General features: G+C 37.1%; 1 protein-coding gene across 19 annotated transcripts in view; it reads left to right on the top strand.

Moving 5' to 3' along the window:
* Positions 1-21,882, top strand: part of NPAS3 (neuronal PAS domain protein 3) — an 850,867-nt gene that overhangs the window by 402,524 nt on the left and 426,461 nt on the right. For 10 of the 19 annotated variants that reach the window (XM_081050528.1, XM_081050525.1, XM_081050541.1 and 7 more), the window contains one exon: positions 6,664-6,746. In XM_081050528.1, coding sequence (XP_080906654.1) covers positions 6,664-6,746 — 83 coding nt within the window. The remainder of the gene's footprint in view (positions 1-6,663; positions 6,747-21,882) is intronic. The other 9 variants (XM_081050527.1, XM_081050526.1, XM_081050542.1 and 6 more) reach the window with 1 other exon arrangement.

Below are 21,882 nucleotides of genomic sequence, written 5' to 3'. Positions count from 1 at the left end.
CTTTGAAGAATCAGGAATGTACACATGTCCTTATCTATTAGTCCAGTCCCAAGGCATGCTCTCCTCCCTCATGTCCCCTTGCCACTCTTAAGGATCTCCCTCATGTACCCCACTCCCCAACCATCAGGCTGTGGATCATGCCTGCATTTTCCCGAGGTCTCCATCCTCAGATATGTTGCCTGTCAGGGCTTCATTATTCCCTCAGGGGCTGTCACTCCAAACAGCAGCTTAACCCACTGTCGTAGAACTTCATTGTCAAGGGGAAGTTTGGGTTATCTCGTGAAGAATGTTAATCACCCTATAGGTAGCCGTATAAAGGGCATATAATAGTTCCTATAGTAAATATCAGATTGTCAGAGAAAGGCTATTTTCCTCCTTTCTCAGATACAGATGAAGAAATATTAATAGCTGCTTCGGTAGCTGGAAACATTCATTTCCTTTAATAGAAAAGGAAGGCTTGTGGGCAAAATAAGTCTTTAAATTGGAAAATTTTTACTAAAAAGAAGTCCCTGAAATGTGTTTCTTACCAAATACTCAAAAACAATGTCGAGACTATCATAGTAATGCTTGGCTGCTATTTCTCTTTTAGAGGACTGCTATTTTGGTATAGAATATTGTAAATAAAAGTTTTCAGAAGTCATCTGAATACTATTTAGTTCTTCAGAAGATGAGAAGTGCATGATAAACAAACACATCCTTGACTAAACAGAGATGTTGAATGCTGTATATGTTCCCCTTCGCTCTTACTAGTTGAAGACATAGAGGTATGCTTTTCTGAGAAAACAGACATGATTTCTTTTCCACAAATTCAACAATTCCTTGGTAAGTACTGTGTTGCCCCAAAAATAAGACCTAGCCGGACCATCAGCTCTAATGCATCTTTTGGAGTAAAAAGACAGGGTCTTATATTACATTACATCATACCGTATCATATAATATCATACCAAGTCATATTATATTATATGAGACCGAGTCTTCTATTAATTTTTGCTCCAAAAGACGCGCTAGAGCTGATGATCCGGCTAGGTCTTATTTTCGGGGAAGCAGGGTATTAATACTTTCACAGTCATACCATCCCTAATGCTTTTCCCTAATGTATTCAATCCATACTCAAATTGTGGGAGAAATTTAAATATGTGTTGTATCAGAGAATTTTTGAATCAGCATGAGACTTCTTGAAGTTTCAATTATTTTATTGATTAAATACCTCTTTTGGTCTCAATTTGTAGGAGAGTGTATTATTGGCTTCTGGAATATGAATTATGAAGACATATTTTTTGCTTTTTAAAAATCTACTAACTATGAATTTTGAAATAAACCCAAAGTATACTACTCCTGAACACAGGGGGTTTCCTTTCTTGTATTTATTTTAAATCAAGAATTTAAATGATTGATTCACAATGCTTGCCTTTAGCTCTCTTCTCCACTCATCAGTTATCCTCTATTTGAAATGGCAAAAAACAAATCGTGGGGAAAGTACATTGCAAAAGTATTGCAATATTTGTTTTCAGAAATTTGCATGATGCCCTGAGTGGAAGCTCCACATATTGTGCCTGCCACGACAGTTTTAGTTACAGTGCTGCTGTATCAGTGAAATCGGTACTTAGCACTCAAGTTTCCCATGTCTCATCTCCATCCCAACCTGAGATGCCCCCAGTGTCTAAGGCATGCTCAAGCAATGAGGACATTAGTGTTGAAAGTATGCAAATTTTGACTGTGGGTAGTAAGCAGACTTGTGATGACTAGTTCCAGCATGAAGATTTGGTTTGCTGAAGATTTGGTCTGCTAGTAAATGAACACATAAATTGCATTTTTATAGGGAAACACACACACACACACACACACACACACACACACACACACACACACACACACACACACACACCCCATAAACTTCTAAGGCTCCTAGGAAAACCTTCTCTGGCTTCCTTTGCCCTACAATGAGGGAGGCTAATTGAGATTCTTCAAGGGAAATCCCTTTCTTTCCTTGGATAACCATGGAGGCTCATTAAGCACTCTATATGCCAGGGTTCTTTCCCAGCCCCTCACTTTGCTTAGCCCGTGCAGAAGCCCAGGGAGTGTACTAAGCAGGCCCCTTAGTTCTCCCTTCCCCCTGAGCTCGGTGTGGGAACAGAGCCTTGCCCCCTGGATGATGGATTCAGAGGGTAGCCATCTTGGCACGAGGCTTGCCTTCTTAATACCCGCAGAACTTTCAGACTACCTTTACCTATGCGGCCATCTTGCTCCCCAAGGAGTGGGGCTGGATGAGAAAATACCTCTACAATGGTCTTCCCTATCTGCCAATGACTACCTTTTCCCAATAAAACGATCTGTTGGAAACTCTCCCTCACAATGTCATACTCATGTACACTTTTAAATATCTTTTTTAAGGGATCCCTTAAATGAGCTCCTTTCTCTCTCCCTGCCTGTCTTCCCATTGTCAACTGTGCTGGGGAGGAGTTGGGGCAGCTCCACCTTTTCTGGAAATGGGGGTGGGGAGGGTTGCGAAGGAAAAGGGCAATGCAGGACCCAAGGCAACTAGGGCTCCTGACTTTTCCCCTTTCATTATGTGTCCACTGAGCTGTCCTGTTTCTATTTTGTAATGGGTTCTTCTGTGGCAAGCTGACCTTTTGGCTGAATAGGTCAAACTCTCACTGAGCGCTAATCCTCAGCCTTCCTGGTGTTTGTACCTCCCTGAAGGTGACGAGCACTGGTTCAGAATATGACTGGGGTTATGGGATATATTTCTCCAAAGAGGAACTGCCTTTTACTGCACTGAATTACTTCTCAAAGACTGCCTCACAAGGTTATGCAGAAGAGTCTAGATACCTTCTTCACTATACAGAAGAGAACCTGCAGTCATTTTTGCCAAAATTGTTGAGAGACAAAACTAATTTTTCAGATACATGTTTCAGATTGTGGTTTCCATACAGTGGTTTCCACTTTTTAAATGAAAGGCCAAATGTATAGTCCTAATGATTCATCATATTTTAGATTTTTGAGACAGTCAGGTTTTTTTTTTTAGTTGGTTTAAAAAAATCCTTCTCCCTATATGTGTCACACTATATATCTCTTCTATTTAAAATCTCTTAAAACTTCTGGTGTTTTATTTTTAACCCTTGCAAAACAGGAGATAATAGTAGTGAGGTTTTTGCTGATAATTATCTGCTGAGCCTTGGTTTGTTGTAAATTGCTTAACATTTTCTTTAGGACTGTTTATTGGGTTTTATAGCACTAGTTATCTTACAGTCACTAGCAATTTTAAACATCAAATAGATGTTCAGTGGATTCTGAATTGAGTTTGAAGTTGAATTACTACATATGTTACTGTGGTTTGATTTTTTTGTTTGTTTGTTTCTTTTAACAGTTTGTATAAGTTGTTCAACTAGAAAACTTACATTTCACTGTCAATGAGTTATGGACATACTCTTCACAGATGAGCGATTATGTATTCCATTTATTTAGCATTTTCTGTATGTTTTTTGGGGGTGGGGGGTTTGGTTAATTTAGTTAGGGTTCTTTACGTTTCAAATTTTTTATTTTACATTTGAATTGAACAAACAAATAAATGAAACATATTAAATCAAATAAAACAGTGACGTATTCAGTAGATATGCATTTTGTCTGGGCTACCAACTGGTTTTAGAAACTGTCAACTTCCAAAATCCAAATATCTGAGAGAACTTCATAAGCATCGATTGTTACTTCTCTGAGGATGATGGACCTATTGAGGAAATGCCTCTTTCGTTTTTTATTTATTAATGATACTCTATCAACACAATAACTTGGTGAAACAAAAATAACTATATTTGCACTGTTCCTGAGTTATCAGATTATTGTCTTACTCTCCAAATGCCCAATGCGATAGGATAAAAAGTACAAAATAAGAAGTACATTTTAAGCATCTATTCAGTTGCCAATAATGCTAGAGTCAGAGAGCTGGTCTTCTACCAGGGACATAATGGGCTCCTGTTTAACATATTTATGTTGGTTATAAAATTAGGAACTGTCATTATAGCCCCACATCACCTACATAAATGCAAAATATATAAATCAAGAGGAACTCCAGTGCCATAAAAGTGCCATTGAATAGAATAGCATGAAAGCACTTAGGAGATACCTGTGTGTTGTGCTAGCATATACTGGGTTGCTCACTCAGATTTCTAGAGGATTTGAAGAACAAAGGGGAATACCTATGCAGGGAAGACTCGAGGATGTAGGACTGATAAAGACATTTGAGATCCCCAGGCTGACTAATTAGTTTTCCTAAATAAAATTCTTAACTATGTACACATTTGCAACATATACTTAGAAGACAGCCTGAGTCCTAAGTGGGACAATGGAAAGAAAAGGAAGGCACTTAACAGCAGAACTTGGATAACTCCTGCAGCACCCCTTAAACTCATCTGTGCTTCTAGAAGTCGGAGTTGCCACCTGTCCTTACTGGAGTATTGGGCATTCTAGTACATAAACACACTCCTTATATTGCCTGTGATGTTTTAGGGTCTCCTCTAGGTTGGTGATTCTTGCTCTCCTGCCCCCCCCGCCCCCTTAATCCAATTCTTTGTAGAAAAGTCTACGTTGTTGAAAATCATCCCATTTTCTTTTGTGAGGCGCAACGATTTATTTTGAACTTTGTAATTGGAAGTCCTGAAGTTCACCCATATTATGAACTATTAAAAAGGAGCTTTCTAGATCCCAATTACTGCCTCAAAAACCGAGTGGACACTTTTGAAGTTTTTCAACTCCCCCTCTTGCTATCAACCCTCCCTCAACAATCTTAAAAAAAAAAAAAAAGGACTGCAGATTTTATTCATGTGGGATCATTCACACCAAGCTACCATAATGTGCAATTAACACTCTAGAAACTGAAAACAGTATTCAGCAAGACAGCTGCATTATCAAAAATGCCAAAGGAGTTTTGAAGGGAGTAATGTGCATATTAGAATAGGAAATTAATCAGAAACACACACACATGCACGCACACACAGACTAGTACTATCTTAAGTATATTTGAATATTAAAAATATTATGTCTATACTGATAATAAAGATTAATCGTTATTAATCTGGATAAAAAACTGATTTTTCTATGTTAAGATTTTTTGTGTGTTTTGCTTCTGAAACAAATGAGGAAGTTGGTGGTCTCTAAGATCCCTTCCAGCTGGAATATTTTTTGATAATAATCACTCTTCAATTATATTTTATAAATTTTGCCGTTGAAACAAAATGCCCCTTTTATTTTATTTTTTTGCCAGTAATAATGACGCTTAACAGTCATGTGTTTTCAAAGTGCCTTTCAGACATTGCAGACACTAACTCACAATTGCAGGGTAAACTGCCTACTTTTGCACAACACAATAATCACAAGTACATTTATATTATCATCCCATTTTTCCTTTTTATGAATCCAACTGACTGACCGACTAACTGAAACTAAGCAGAATTATCTCAGCAGCATTTTGTTCGAATTTTCTTGTCAACTAGTGGAAAGTGGTTTTAGAAGTAAGAAAGCAGGGGATTTTTATTTTATTTCAAATCCGTGATGTCTAGGTATGAGGGAGCAGAGGCTAGTAATAAAATTTTCAAAGAAAGCAAGAAGACATCAGGAATTTACGTGTTGAAGAGATGGAAAAGATCTTAATATTTGCTTTCATAAGTTACTATAAATCAAATAGAATTTTTTTTGGAGAGGTTACAAGGCGGGGGGAGAAGACCCAGAACAGATTTCAAAGCACATTGTGACTCCATGCAAAAAAATAAATAAATAAAAAAATGGGTCTAGAGCAGACCGACCTTCAATTCTGGATCCCACAAATACAATGCATTAAGCTCACTTTTGTTAAGGTTTGTGGGGGCTCCTTGAGTTAGGTGCCGGCAGACAACACGTATAGTATGCCAGAAAGAGCAGGACTGACTGCATAGGTGGGTACGGGAACAGGAGTATCCAGATAAGAAAACGCTCCCTGACCTGGTGAGGCACGTGCTGGGCAGCAGTCCCCCTGGGCTTCTCGGTGGCCCCGTAGGAACAGTTACCCGTGAATTTCAGTAAATTCAGTAATTGTACTCAGTAAATACAAAATCCAGCTATCCTGAGACATTTAACACTAGTGTAAACAGTCATTAATGAGAGTCTCTATCCAACATGTTGTGCTTATTAAATTATGATAAAGTTGTTGCATTAGAACATTTGAACATTTTCCTTAGAGGATATGAAAAGTTTAGGTTTTATCTGGGGGTGGGGGGCGGGAAAGGCAGTATGTTGTACATGGTGCTGTAAAGATACCTAAATTTTAAGAAAAACAGTTTACTAATTTATTTTAAAGGGATGTGAACATTCATGTCTTTACTGCAGTATAGGAAAAATAGCTGGGAAAAATGTCTGGATGTGGTCATTGATGTTTGTAGAAGTTGTTACCTGAATTGAACATTCAACCTGGGTTCCGCTTATGCTCAGGCAACTCAGAACCGAATTAACACCGGGTTGTATGTCTTTGAGATGTCTGATTTCGTAACCAGCTAGTGATGCAATTAAAGAGAAATTAGGCTGAAGATGTGAATCAGAGCTCTAACTTAATTTTTTTCTTTCTTTTTCTCCTTTCTTTTTTTTTTCCTTTCTTTTTTTCTTTCTTTCTTTCTTCTTCTTCCTTTTTTTTTTTTTAAGTTATAGGTACACAACGAAGGAGAAGCCCCAGTGCACTGGCCATTGAAGTATTTGAAGCACATTTGGGAAGTCACATTTTGCAGGTACATTTAAAAGAAGCTTGCTTATGTTTTACTTAAAAAAAAATCCTATGTTTCATCTTTGTATTAATTTTTTTAAAAATTTCAGCTATGTATATGACTGTTGTTATTTTATCTCGGAATTCTGAAATTCTTATGAATTCATTTTTTTCTTTTTAGAAAGCCATCCCTTGAGAGAATATTAATGAGAAAGGGAGGGCAAGTATTATTTGTAATAATTGAGATGAATTGCACTATTCAGTTCATGCTCAATGTATAGTAGCTGGCTGTTCCCAGAATGACTGTGTGTGTGCTGCATTTGTAAGTAGATATATGTGTGTGTCTTTGGAGCTCTATATTGTTTTTGGAAGAGCAAAATGTTGTGAAAGTAATGTGACGTTTTCCTGTGTTGCCAAATGTCAGTTCTTTGCTTGAGTTTGCATTCATAAGTGCTTCCAACCTTAATGTTTGCTCCTCCCCCAAACTGCATACTTGCTCAGGATGACATTTGAAAGTAAATTTTTAAGTGAAAGAGACACATAATACTAATTTAATTTTACCAATGAATGTCATGACCGATAAATGTGAGAGTGACTAGAATGTCCTGCAGTTACTCGTCCCAGAGAAGATTCATCCCAAACTCAGCATCTCACTTACTCAAAACCTGTTTTCTTAACACTTTGCCATCAATTCTACACATCCATGAATAATTGTTCTACCTCATTTCTGCTTCCAGGGTAGATGTTGCCATAGCTAAAGCTTTCTTTAACTATGCAAGATACGTTTTTAACACAGAATTAGAGAAGCAAACGTGTTTGGGATATTTAGGCAGATTATTTGGAAAAGATGGTTATTGATTGATTGAGTGATCAACAAATAAAAGTAAACTCTAGATTCCTGTATATTCAGAGTTACAAAAAATGACTTCTACAATGCTTTTATTTTCTAGATAGCTAGAAGTAGTATCGAATCTAGCATATTATTCCTGAAAGTATGTATTTTAGAAAACTCTCATCAGATTCTCCACAATCAAATCCCAGTGGTTCTCCAAAGCGGTTCCTTGGCTAGTACGTTCAGAATCCCCTGAGATGCTTGTTCAGAGGACACATTCCTCGGCCTCTCACCAAACCTACTAAATGAGAATCTCCAGGGTACCATCCTGGAATTTGTGATTTTTCACAACCTTTTGAGAAAATTTGATATTTCATTAGATCTGAGATGTCACAATACACATTTGCAAATTTAAGGAACTTACTTTGAAGCAACTTACTTTGTTTATTTTTGTTTATTCTAATGTTTCTCATTTCTCCACTACTACCTGTTAAGATTCCATGTAACTGATGTTTCTTAAAATACACCTTGGGAGATACTGTTCTGTCGGGCACATAAAATTTTGAATTACCTTTGTAGTAGATTAGTTTCAGGGATACATAAAGGATATTTCTTTCTAGGTCTTCAAATTTTTATTTCTCTCTCTCCTTTACGCACTTTTTCCAGAATCTCTTTTATAAATTTTGTATGAGCCATGCCATATGTGTACTGTTAGATTCTGATGTCATTTAGGATGACTCCTATTTATATTCTGAAGCAATCAGTGCATAAAACTTAATGAAAGAAATGGTTCAGAGAGTAGCCCCAGATTATTATCCCCTGACTTCTTTTTAGAATGCTCTCAGGGGAGGGTGATTTAGGAGGTTCAAGAATTTAAAACTAAAACGCAAAGCTTACAAGTTGAATTGAACATAAACTTAAGATAAACATAGAATGGCTGTCCCACATGCCAATTCAACATGAGACTTCAGTGAAAAAGTAGAGGATCTATAATGAGGCTAAAGAACACTTTTGTTCTTTAGGTTGGACATACCAGACTTAGACAACATGCTTTAACAGGCACATAGACAGCTGGATGTTACTTGGAGTGGAATAACCAGAGGGTATGTGAACTAGAAATCACGTTGCGTGATGAGTGGCACAGGGCTTGGTGATGTTTAGTTTGGAGAAGACAATACTTAAAAGGGGCATTAATGTTCTCTCTATATATTTGAAGGCCTCGTGTGAAAAGAGAATCAGATATACTCTGTGTGGATTCTGAGTGTGGAAAAGAGAAAGGGGTCAAAGTTGAAGGGAAAAAAATCACCTTCATTAAAAAAAAAAAAAACCCTTCCAAATAGGTTTGTCCACATTTGGAATGGGATATGTTCAAAGCCTTTGGCTTTAAGAAGAAGTGTAGGTGGCTTGATAGGGATGCTTTCACAAAAGTGAGGCATCCAAGAGTGGTTGCAGCAGATACTCTTGAAATTGTCATAGAAACTAAAACTTCTTATCATTTGATTCTAACGCCTTGGTTATGGGTGGAAGAACTGTAAATACTCCTCTAAATGAAACACAAGAATTGTGGGCAGGAAAGAGTTGTAAAGTAGTAGCAGTAATAAGAAGGGCCTTCTCTATGCTATCTAATTAGTTATCTTTCCTCCTAACCCGGGGCCCCGTGAGGCTATAGACCCATGTCTGTACCATGTTCAACAATACCTCAATGGTCTGCAAGGATGATAGGATTTCCATATTTTCCTTCAGGAGGGTCCATGCTGGAATATGGTTGAATCAAGGGGAATGGGATGAATTCTTTCTCTCCTCTGTGCTGTCCTTCCTTCACTTTCAAATATCTGATAAAACTTCTCTGGTCAACAAGGTAGGCGTGGTTTCTAACCTCACAGTTTATTATCATTAACCACCCCCCAAAAAATGCCTCGTAAGAACACAGAATGCACTGTGGTAGGCATGTGGCTGGTCCTTAACCAACTCACAATCGTTTGTGGAAAGAAGAGCCAGGAGGCCTCAGAAAGAGAGAAGCATCACACTGGTCAAGTACTATAGGGCTACAAAAGAGTGAGGCTCTGAGTTTGCCACAAAGCATCTAAAAAGACTTCTCTAAGCTGTTGATGGATGAATAGAGAAGTTTATTCCTAAGAAAATTGAAGAATATGCTAATCAAAGGCAATGTCAAACACAAAGTCATGTGGGCAAGTAATACAATAATAGATCTTGTTTGGGAACTGTTCGTATGTTCAGTTTGATGGCTGCTTCACATGTACATGAACAAAGGCTTTGAGCACATAAGTGACAAAGATGGAGACATTGTATGAAGCATATTGGGCCCAGTAAACCAAGCCAGGATGCTGTAACTAGTAATGAGCCATGGAGAAGGCTTTTGTGCAAGAGACTGACCAGATCAGGATTTGGTTTATTCTTAGAGTTATTATCAAAATACAGTGTCTAGAAAGTCTTTGAATTGTGAGAGATTGCTATAGAGGTCATTTAGGAAATTATTACAATAGTCCAAGAGTCCAAAGGAAGATATTCTCCAAGATAGAGGGTCTACAATGGAAAAGCAAGTATGGAATTAAAATGAAATCATTAGATGTGAAAGTCTAGAGAATGACAGGAATTAATAGCGATTACAGGTTTTCTAGATTTGGTAACTAGCTGTCCGATGATACTCTTACCTGAGAGATGTTAAATGGGATATTCTCTTAAATAGCCACGTTAATAAGAGATAAGCAGTTGGAAACCTGATTCTCAAGCAGCTGGAAGTCTGATTCTCCAGAACACGGTCAAGCCTAGGGCTGAAAATCGGGCTGGGAATTACTAATCACTCGCATATGTATGAATGATAGTTTAAATTAAGCAGTGAGTTGCAGCCCCATGGAAATGACATGTAGCAATGACAGAAGAAGGTTGAGGAGCGGCATTCCCATTGTGTGTCCATTAAGATGCAAGTGGAAGATGAGGAAGGAGTAGACAGAAAGCTAAGAGGAAACCACAGGATTTGACTTTGCTTAAGGAAGGAGCATCAATAATATCAAGATGGCTAAGGATCAATCCTGTAGTAGGATAAATGTTGGAGATGTCATAGGTTTCGTGCGTTGAAACAGTTACAGTAAAGTTTTAAGTGCAGCAGATGCCCTAAAGAGTGCTACAAGGTACAAGTGTCTGGATGTTGGTGATAAAGGAAGGGCGGGAGGAGATAAGAAGGTAGTGTGACGGGAAAATTTTGTTTTTAATGTTGTTAGAGTATGTTTATATGTCTGAGATTCATGGGATCAAGCATTGGCCAATTATACGCTCATTAGCAATCGGCTTTTTAAAAATCAATATCTTGTGGTCATGTCTATATAGACAAGTACCATATGATCTCACTTATATATGGAATCTAAAGAAAAGACTATGTGAATGAACTAATCAGAGTCAGTTTTGGGGACGCAGAGAAAAAACCGAGAGTGGTTAGATGGGTGTGTGGGAGGGGGTTGGGGATAAGGGGAAAGGTGAAGGGATTTGAAAGCAGCTGGTAACCACAAGATGGCCTCAGGGTTTTTCTTTTGAAAATTAATTTGGGGAAGGTATTCTATAATGTTGTAAAGATTTTGTTGGGTATCCGATGGACATGCGTCCTATTTGGGAGACCACCTCAGGGATACTGTGGATACCTGATCATGGCATTGTACATCAGAAGCTAAACATTAATGAATGCCAACTATAATTTTATATATATAATGTGATGGTTCAGTGTGAGGTCGGAGGGATAGTGGATGGGGGGAGGGGGGTTCACAGTATGAGGGATATAAATGATGAACGTCTAAGTATTACCTTGTTTTGTACACCTGAAACTAATAAATAAATTAATTAATAAAAAAATAAAAATAAAAAAATAAAAAAAATAAAAAAAATAAAAAATAAAAAAAAAAAAAAAAAAAAAAAGGATAGGCTTTCATTATTATTAATGGTTATAAGCCATTCCATACTACAGATGAATCATAATTTCTTTAACTATTTTTCTGCCATTGAATATTTCAATTATATGTGTAAATTTGCATTTCTAATGCAAATACCAAGTGAGGGGTGTGTGTGTGTGTGTGTGTGTGTGATGTGTTTGTGGGTGGCTGTGTTTCAATTAGAAAGAGCCTAATCCAGATTGATTTGAGTTTAACTTGATTGAATTTTTGTATGTATGATGTTCCATGTATTGTGCTAGATTCTCTTCTTATATCATCATTAAATACTCACAGTATGTCCCTATGAGATAGGTGCTATCATTGCGGACATCTTAAAATTGAGAAAACTAAGACTTAGAAAATTTAAATTTAAAGAACTGACTCAAGCTCACCGGGCTAGTTACGTGAGAGTTCAAAGTGAACCCAGCATATTAACATTAGATTATAATACTTCCCAAGAATGACGGGGAAAATTTTAAAGAACATGGAAATAAAAGGAAAGAATTTATATTTTGAGTGAACAGGATCAGGGAATTCATGGAATTTGGAAGTAGAGGTCAGTTCCGAATAGCAGGATGGGGCTCAGGAAATGCCTGTGACTTCTCTGTACCGGGTGCCAAGTTTTCCTGCTACCCCAGTGATGTTTCATAGAAGAGCCTGCTAAGGACCCCTTGATGAAGAGAGTTGGGGGTAGGGTGAAGATGGACTCCTTAATCTTTGGTCCACCCTTCTGTGGCAGTACGTGTTTTTGCAGTGTGTATCTTATTAACTATATATTCGCTTACTCAAATTTAGAAAGTTTACTGGATTTAAAATTTGACTTATTTCCTGCTGAGAGGGAAAAAAAAATTAATGGTGATTCTATCAGTATAAAATCAACAATTGCAAAGTTATTTTCCAATTTAATGATCCAATACCAGTGTACGAGGTCTGACAATTAAGTTCACAAACTTGTTGTAACAATGTTGCTAACTTTTTTTGATATCAGAGAGATTATTCATTATAAATTTGTACCAACTGGACAAACAGTTAACTAAGTTTACTATTTGGAAGTGCTGAAAAGGCTGCAGGAAAAAGTTAGACGAAAACGACCTGAACTTTTCACCAACAATTCATGGCTCTTACATCACGACAATGCACCAGCTCACAGCACTGTCTGTGAGGGAGTTTTTAGCCAGTAAACAAATCACTGTATTGGAACACCCTCCCTACTCACCTCCTCTGGCCCCCAATGACTTCTGTCTTTACCCAAAGATAAAGGAAATATTGAAAGGAAGACATTCTGATGACATTCAGAACATCAAGGGTAATATGATGACAGCTCTGATGGCCATTCCAAGAAAAAGAGTTCCAAAATTGCTTTGAATGATGGACTAGGTGCTGGTATCAGTGCATAGCTTCCCAAGGGGGGGAGTACTTGAAAGGTGACTGCAGTGATATTCAGCAATGAGGTAGGTAGCACTTTTTCTAGGATGAGTTCGCGAACCTAATTGTCTGACCTTGTAAAATCAACTGTTGCAAAATTATTTTCCAATTTAATGATCCAATACCAATGTATGTAGGCATGACCATCACTCAGGTTGTGCACCATGCAATGCGAGGACCACCATTCACATCACTTACGTGGAAACTTTACTACTGACCGTGACGTGACCCTTACTGTAGCCTCGGTGAACCTATAGCTATTTCAGACATGAATTGCACAACAGAGGCATCTTCAGGAGAGTTTAAGGGCTCAACTGATCTCAGCCTTGCAGCTGCAGGATTTTAAGTGTTTGCATTGAGCCTGAGTCAAGGCATTTTAGTTCACTTTATTCTTTGACTTTTATTAATCAGATGAGGAGAAGGCGGGCAAGGGGTCAATTTGGGGAATTGTGCTTTTTGTGACAAGCTAAATAAGCAGCCAAGAACTTTAGGCCATTATGTGGGATTTTTCCTGAATATAGTAGACTAAGCACTAATCTGGTTCTTGCTTTAAAAGCTCTTTGTAGGCATTATTGTTTCCAATTCATATCCTTCATATGAAAACACATGAGTATTTATTTTGACTTTCCCAATTTGGAGACCAGATAGAATATTCATATTTTACTTTCTCAAAGTTAATGAAACACAAAATGATAACAAATATCTTTGGAACTCATAGAATTAACCAGTGGAATGACTTTCCCTTAGGTGTATATTTAGTGTTTTAATTATTTGCGTGCCCTTCGCAGTGGGGTTTAATTTTTTTTTGTCATTCTGTAAATAATGCTTATACAATTGTGATATAAAATTGCAGTCTTGTTTTTGCATACTCTGTGGCAATGCTGCTTTACTCACATCACAGGCATTAAAACAGCAATCAAATCAAACCTTGTATGTGGAAGATTTTTAACATTAACATTTGTATTCTTGTGAGTACATTGTGGTGAACTACAGATAGATATTGTATATGTTATACTACTGATATTATGTACTACATATCATTACTAATAGCTATTAATAGTTATAAAGTGACTGAGGGATGATTTTTATCATAACTAGTTTTGGATATAAAATAAATGAGATTTTGTGAGTTGGATAATACAGTTATAACCAGTACCCACTTTAAAAAAAAATGTTATAGGAACATAATCGTTATTTTATCTAAGTCTTGGGAGAATAGTAATATTCTATATGAAACGCCATCAAAGGAACTAATGCAGAAGTATGATATCCATGTATCAGTTTTGAGGTTGGCTATATTGCATGAACCCTCCTGTATCTGTGTAATGGAGCCTGCAGTATTTCTGGGTGTAAAAGAATTTTTTGCATGGCTCTTAGAACATTCAAGCTCCAAACAGAGAATCCCTTGGGCAGACCTTTTTAAGAAGACCAAGAGTGAACTGCCAAGAATATTCCAGTATTATAACACTGTGGTTCTCTGTCTGGGAATGTATCAGGAAAGACTGGAAAGAATGGTTGCATGACTGTCTGTCTTCCCCAGCATAACTAGGAAACTAACTGTTTTGGCAAGGATCATTTTCTAGTAGAATACCTCTCATAGATATGGCCATCACCTTAGCAGAACCGTTTAACTAATGTATGTATTTTTTTGTGATGGTGGAAGGAAAGGAACTCAAATGTAGTTATTTTTCTACTTGATAGACAAAGTAGTCAGAGATTTGTGTGGATGAACTGAAAGACAACATAGATCTCAATGAAATGGCAGATTTCAATCATGTTATTGAATGTGTGGTTAATACCTTCAACCATGGAATGGAGTGTAGAATCATATCTCAAATAAAAGAAGAGCTTAGGTTTAAAAGAGGATGTTATGGAGCAGATTTAGTGAAAAAAATCAGATCAGGATTTACTTTGAAATTTCTGTGTTTCCATTTTTAATCACATTTTGAAGATTGGTTTCATGACAAGTTTGTCTACGAACTATTTTGGTCCTACAGAATTATTGTTATATAAATGAGAACATGAAGATTCTCTATCAGAAATGTTTAAAAATTTGGGGTTGATAAAGGAAAACAAAATAGTAAAAAGTATGTTCTCACATTTTATATCTTTGTTAGTGTTCAAGTATTTCTAGCCATAGCCTTCTCCAGTCTCTGAGACCCGTTCAGTTGTAGAAGGCTAAGGAGATTCTTTAGAGAATGATTGGATTGGAGAAAGAGAAAGACATAGATTGGATATAAAGGCAAAAGTAGCTACTTTTAAGAGTATTGGGGTGGGGGATAGAGAATGTCATATCTGTCATTAGCATCTCCTTTAATTTCATTTAACAAGAGAAAATAAAAGGTTGACTAGTACAATTTAAACATTTGAATGAAGAAAACTGAATAATCCCTAAAAGAGCTCAAAAGCTGACTAATATAAAGATACAAATTATTATTTAAAGATGCTGCCTAACCAAGTCAGCATTCATTCTACATTTGATGGTAGTGTTACCAAAAGATTTCCGTGAATGATAATGATACATTCAAGCCTATTTTCTATTTTACTGATAAACTGGAATTTTGCCTTTATTTATTGTTTTATTGGAACTTATAAAAGAAATCATCATCTCTGAGGAAGTTGCATGGTCTTACTCCTGATGTCCTTTGCTGGCAAAGTGGGATCCTGCTGGACATTAGTGCTAAAATAAAATAACTTCATGCAATAGAGGCATTTTTAGCTATGATAGAGAAAAAGGTGAGTGAAAAGTGAGTGAAAGGTGAGTGACCCTATAGTCTACCTATGATCTAGAATGGTAAGAAAATGTAAAATTAAGTATAGAAAAAGAGAAAGTTAGTGAATATATTTGCATATGCAAATTAGCTTAATTGATACTGCTTGCCTCTACAGGGATTTTTCATTACAAACTGGAGTGTTACATTGTTCAGCTCATATTGAGTAATTTAGTAACTAATGAGACCAGTTTGCACTAATTTGCATATGATAAATGAGCTTAATTGCAGTAAATAACTTGGAGGCATAATTACTTAATTTTCCTGTGTTGCACGGCTTTTAAGTTCACGTATGAACAACTCAAGATAATTTTGCATATTTAAATTAGTTGCTTTTAAATTTTCTTGAACAAAAAAAAAAGGAACACACCTTATCAATTGAGCTGTAAGACAATCGGAAATAAGTTTTCCAGTATTTTTATTTAAAAAGAAAGGAAAGAAAGGAAAAACAGAAATTTAGTGAGTCTGTTGTTCTCCTCTCTCACATTCTTACCTTAAATAGGCTATCAGCATTGACATTTAAGAAAATGTTTTTAATGTTGAAAGTTAATGCACAACTTCTATTAGTAACTGACCTAAGTATAAATTGAAATACGTGTATGAATGAATCATAACTTTTGAAATGGGGTTTATAAAAGAGATGTGATGTGTCCCTTATCTGATCTGGAAAAGTAATATTAGGGAGTCCAATGAATCACCCATCTGCAATGTTCACGTCACCGAAGTTGCTGGCCTTTTATAAAGCGGATATCACTCTGACCCTAGCTTGTATTTTATATCTAGATTAATGTTTCACATTTATGAAACTGGTTTCATTGGAGAATCTCAATGTAGTTTGCCAAGAATTATATCACTGGTCTTCACATTAACTCAAGAATGTATGTTTTATCAAACTCTCCATTCCCAAATTAAAACAACAACAACAAAACAAAAACTGAAACACACAGCGGTTGATGGCTAAACCATTATTTCATGATACTGTATTGCCTTAGAATTTTACTTTGAGGGAAAAAGTATAGTTATTCAAAATTAACTTAAGTCGTATAAAATCATATTCATAATTGAGTATCAGAAAATATTTTATGGTTGTGAAAGTCTAAAACCTGTCATTTAAAAAAACCATTGCTACTTTAACTCATTGTATATAAAAACCAGAAGGGGATATTAGGGTTATTCATTTGCCACAATCTGGAAAAATAATTCATGAAACTTTTCTCTGAAAAGCTCAAACCTCATTAAGTACAGTATAAGTTTCCTGTGTCTTTCAGAGGTGGCCCAGAAACAAGCACTCATAGTAGTATATTCCAAGTATAAACTTTGAGTCCTTCATATAATAGGTGCTCAACAAGGGCCTGGTGAATGAATGAATGAACAAATAAATCCTTCCCAGACAAAGTCACATTTAACTAGGGCCTCATCTCACCTTTGTGTTCCTTGCCCTGTTTTTTATTCACAGCCTCTAGATGTGGGACAGAGTATGGCAGATTCTTTCAGTGTTGTGTGTTTTGACATTTGGCTAACTTGCGTTCACATCCCAATTTGCCACTTATTAACTCTACAGACCTAGAATGATCTCTTGCTCTCTCTGACCTCTAAGTTTCATCATCTTTAAAATGGAAAATAAACAGTAGTAGAAGTGTTTCTAACAGGCGTGTTGTGAGTCTTGAGCTTTTAGTTAAAAGTGTAGTTAAAAGTGCTTAGTACAGAACCTGGCACATAGAATGGGTTTAATAAACGTCTGTTGGTATTTCTGTCTCTATGTTAGGTAGTCCAGAGTAATGCCCATGTTTTTGAAAAAAAAAATGGTAATGCTTATCGAGGTTATTACCAATACAGGAATACAGGAGCATAATCAATAAAATCCTCTCAGGTTAAAAGCAAGATAAGTAATTTTCATTGAACACAACATAAATTATCTGTTTGCGTAAATGATATTTATATTTGGTCATATATACTAGTTCACAGTAAAAATGTTGACTTTGGTAGTAAGAATATATATTTACCTTGAGAATGAAAATCCTTCTCCTAACCAAAGGCATTGTCAGAATAATCTCATTAGCAACCTAGAAGCAACTAGAAAAAGCAGAATTTGAAAAGAACATAACCAACATTTTCTTTAGATCAAGATGTGATATGCCATTACTCTTCTCATTATACTGTACGGTCTTCTCAATTTGCTTAGACAAATGGGCATAAACAGTCAACTGAAAGTCTAGAAGAGCTGGATGGTAGAAGCAGTCATCGTCCATTACTATAAGTTATGTTGACAAGACATTGAAGTACACATAGGATTCTCCTCATGCATGTTGCTCAAAATCCGTCATTTGTCATGCCAGAAAGAACCCCTTCCCACATCAAAAGCAGAAGGGAGAACTTCCCAGTAAGATTTTCGTGGTGGTATGTGTTTATATGTGGGAGATACAGATCCCTTTGAGTTTTCACATACCTTACTAGCTTTGACTGGCAGGGTGACTATATGTCATTGTTCAAAGAGATGTAGTGTGAGAAGTATGTGTGAGGGGAAAGCGTTTGAGGTAACTTATTGTGGAAGAAAGCTATGGGTTTTGACTCCAAGACTAAAAACAGAGCTAACAGTAAGTGGGGATTTTCTAGTCGCAAAATTAATGATCTCATGTAGCCAGGATCTAGGAAAATGAGACAATAAATCTAAAAATACTGAACTTCAGTAAATATTTTCTGAGTGCCTAATTTGCATTAGAGACTGGAGAAAATACTGAGATACAAAGATGAGTCACGGTTTCGCCTCTGGGCATTCCCAGCCTGAGTGGAGAAAACCAATATTAAAACAGACCCACACAGTTCAGTGTAACAGATTAGTGGCTTTTGAATCAGTTATACCTGGATTTGAATCCCTGATCTTAGTTATTTAACCTTGGGCAATTTATCTCAACTCTCTAAGCCTCAGTTTCCTCAGCCCAACACGGAGATTGTAGCAGTTCTTACCCATTGAGTGCTGTGAGAATTAGAGGAGACACTACCCACAGTGCCAGTGTCCTAGTGAGGGGTCAACAAAAGTTGGCTGTGACAGGCTGCTCTCAGAAGCCACAAGAGGGAATCAGATCAGCCAGCTCAGAGGGTCGTGGTCAATGAGCGCTTTGTGTGGCTACAGACTTACATTACACAGTTCGCCCCCTTCATCCACCACACACGCACACTTTTAAGTGTTCATGTGGGTCTCAGTGGGAGTGTCTGAGGGTCCTGGCCTCACTAAGTGGGACACAGGCATCCTCTGGGCGTGGTCACATATAGTAAAGATCAGGGAGGAAAAAGAGGAACAGTATCATGGTGTTTGGGCAGCTTCTGTTTGGGGCCTGGTGATAGTAAGATTGTTTACAAGGTACGGGTACAGATCTTTCATTCTTTCTTAGGCACTAGGCTGGCCGAATTATTGGGAGTTTAAAGTGGAACAGGAGGATAATTATACTTTCAATTTTAAAATTGAATGGAGGTCTTAGCAAATCTTAGGGTATGTGTCACATATGAATATGAACAGTGCGCTGATGGATAGAGATATCTGCAAATCTGGGTCACATTGCAGTGTTCTTTTTGGCTTTAGAACAGTCGTTGGTGGTCCTAAATATTGTATTCTTACTACCAGCATTAGCTAGGAATGATAGAGAATAGAGTGGCACGAGCTGCTTATCATTTATTGTGCACCTCAAATTCAGTCGGTATGGGCAGGGTTGCTTTCTCAACTTTGCAAGCTTTTTGGACTCTGGGGGCATTTGAGTTTGAGGAAGGATTGGGGGTGGGGACTAGGTGAGTAATGTGTTTTCATTCCCAAAATAAGCCGATGGCAGATATCTGTGAGCATCATGGAACAGTGTTAGTGTGCAAAACACACTTGGGCAAAGTCTGCCTCAGAAGAATCAAATCAAAATTAGTTTAAGGTATTACAAAAAATCTCTAAGAACTAAATTGAACACATAATTAAGCAATTATTATACGATGATGTCACATCTGTAATCCACTTCACTAGCTTTTTACAGACCAAAAGATTATTACTGAAGATTCTTCCTTAAGTAGTTGTCCCTCTTTGCATGTGCATTTGTGTGTGCAAACGTGGGTGGTCAGTCACCTCTTTTTTTAACTGAACAAAGTAGAAAAAATGACCAAAAAACTGTTGAAAAGGCAAAAAGTATAGACAAGCAAAATGAAGAAAATAAAAATCAAGTATTCTCACCATCAAAGTTTCTGTTTCCCTTTTTACATTTGACTTCCTGTAAATCAACCAAAATGGGATCATGATCCTTGTCTCTTGAAAACAGTTGTGGAAGGAATTGCTGCTTTCAAGAGAGAAATTGTACAGCACATCATGGCTGAAACATGTTTGCAGTGGTTTTCTTCTTTTGAGCCTGGCCTGGGCAATACCATACCCATTAAAGACCAGTGACCAAGACTTGCAGGCACTAGTAATCAGAAGGTACTGGAAGGTCCTGCTAGGGGGTGCAGGCATTACTACCAGACCCTACCCTCTCTTTAGTGCAGGCAGGCACCTGCCAGCCAGCCCAGGAGCTGGACCCGATGCTCCCAGTCACCAATATCCCAGCTGTTTTTGTGAAGTCTTCTAGTGCCTTGGGAATATCACGTCCCAGACACTTTCCAATTTGATATCTGATGATTAAGGATTGCAAGGTAAGGAATCCACGGGACAGTGTTATTTTGTGACAGAAGGATAGAACCCTGCCTAAGAAAAGAAAAAGTTGCATCATTTGGCTTTAGCTCTGTAAATAATAAACTTTTGGGTGAATTAGTGAAAGTATTATAAATATTTATTATTCTGGACACATAAAATGTATAACTGATGGTTAGATTGCCTACACAGAAGAGCCTAGTCAGATTCCCATGAGGCCAGATAACTGCTGCAGAAATTGTCAGGTCAGAGCAGCTGTTTCCCTCATTTCTAAAGATATAAAAAATGCAGGTGACCAACCCATCAGGCCACCAGTAAAATGCCCTCTGAAACAATGCACTCTCAAACTGCGTTTTAGGGTGATACAATGTTTTAGTAAATTTAGTCTGGTGTAAAAATTAGACCAAGGGTAGAATTGACCTAAAGAACAGAAAATTCTTTTTCTTTTTTTGAAAGTGGGGAAGTCTGTGAGTTCTACATAAATACAAAGGCAAATGATAATATCAATGACTATTTTAATTGCATCTTTAATCCATAAGGATAGTTCAATGACATTTTAAATTATACTTTTAGAATTGCAGTCACATAGGAGATAAAACTCAGTAACTATTTAATAATGCATAGTAAGATCAACTGTATCCTCTCTTGAGATCACATTTAGGTGGACTGAATGTAAAAGCCCAATCCGAAATTTAGGCAGCATTTAATCTTCCAGAAGACATTGTTGGGTCTTTATAAAGTACCCAGACCTGGTCCTTTCAGTTGGTACCAGTTATCTCTACAGAATTATTAGTTTCACTGGATTCACAGCTAAGCTATGAATATTAGTTTTTACACGAATTGTATTGTTGTAGATCAAACCATTCTTAGTACTGGAAGGTTACTAATCAACTTGGGGAATTTATGTGACAGAATGGTCACTAATTGATAATTATTTAACCTGGCTTTACTTAGAGACGGTGGTATAGTTAAGTAATTTTTAGTGGGGACAGGCTGAAAAGCAATCCCTTTTCAAGACATGTCCTGTACTGAAATTGGCAGGATACCTCACTTACTGCTGCTCATTATGTCTTTACTGTACAGTATCTGACTGATCAGTTTAAATAAGAAGGGAAACCTTGTATGGAAAACACTCACTCTGCTAAAAACATAGGAAAGTAACGCAACTTCTGGATTCTCTAAAAAGGAAAGGTTATAATTGGATCCAAGCAGAAAGTAATTTGATCCCAGTCCCCTGGATGCAGATTTTCAATACAGAATTATACAAAAGTTTGGGGAATAATAATATGTCTTAGCACATGTTTATCGAGATTTTGTCGGGAACTCACTGAGCTGCTTACGTGCCTTATCTCAATTGGTCCCTTCACCCGTCTTTTGAATTAGGTTGTATTATCATTTCTACTTTAAGAATAAAGAAACAAATTCGGAATGGCAAAGTGACTTGCTTAGGACCCACAGCTGTTAGTAACTGGCCCAGCTGGCATTGGAATCCTCAAGGAGAAGGGAGAGACAGAGAAAGGAATCATAAGGGAAGTATTAGG

Source organism: Rhinolophus hipposideros, assembly GCF_964194185.1.
Source record: "Rhinolophus hipposideros genome assembly, chromosome: 5".
Taxonomy (NCBI): Eukaryota; Metazoa; Chordata; class Mammalia; order Chiroptera; family Rhinolophidae; genus Rhinolophus; species Rhinolophus hipposideros.
This window is presented reverse-complemented; position numbering and strand designations above follow the sequence as displayed.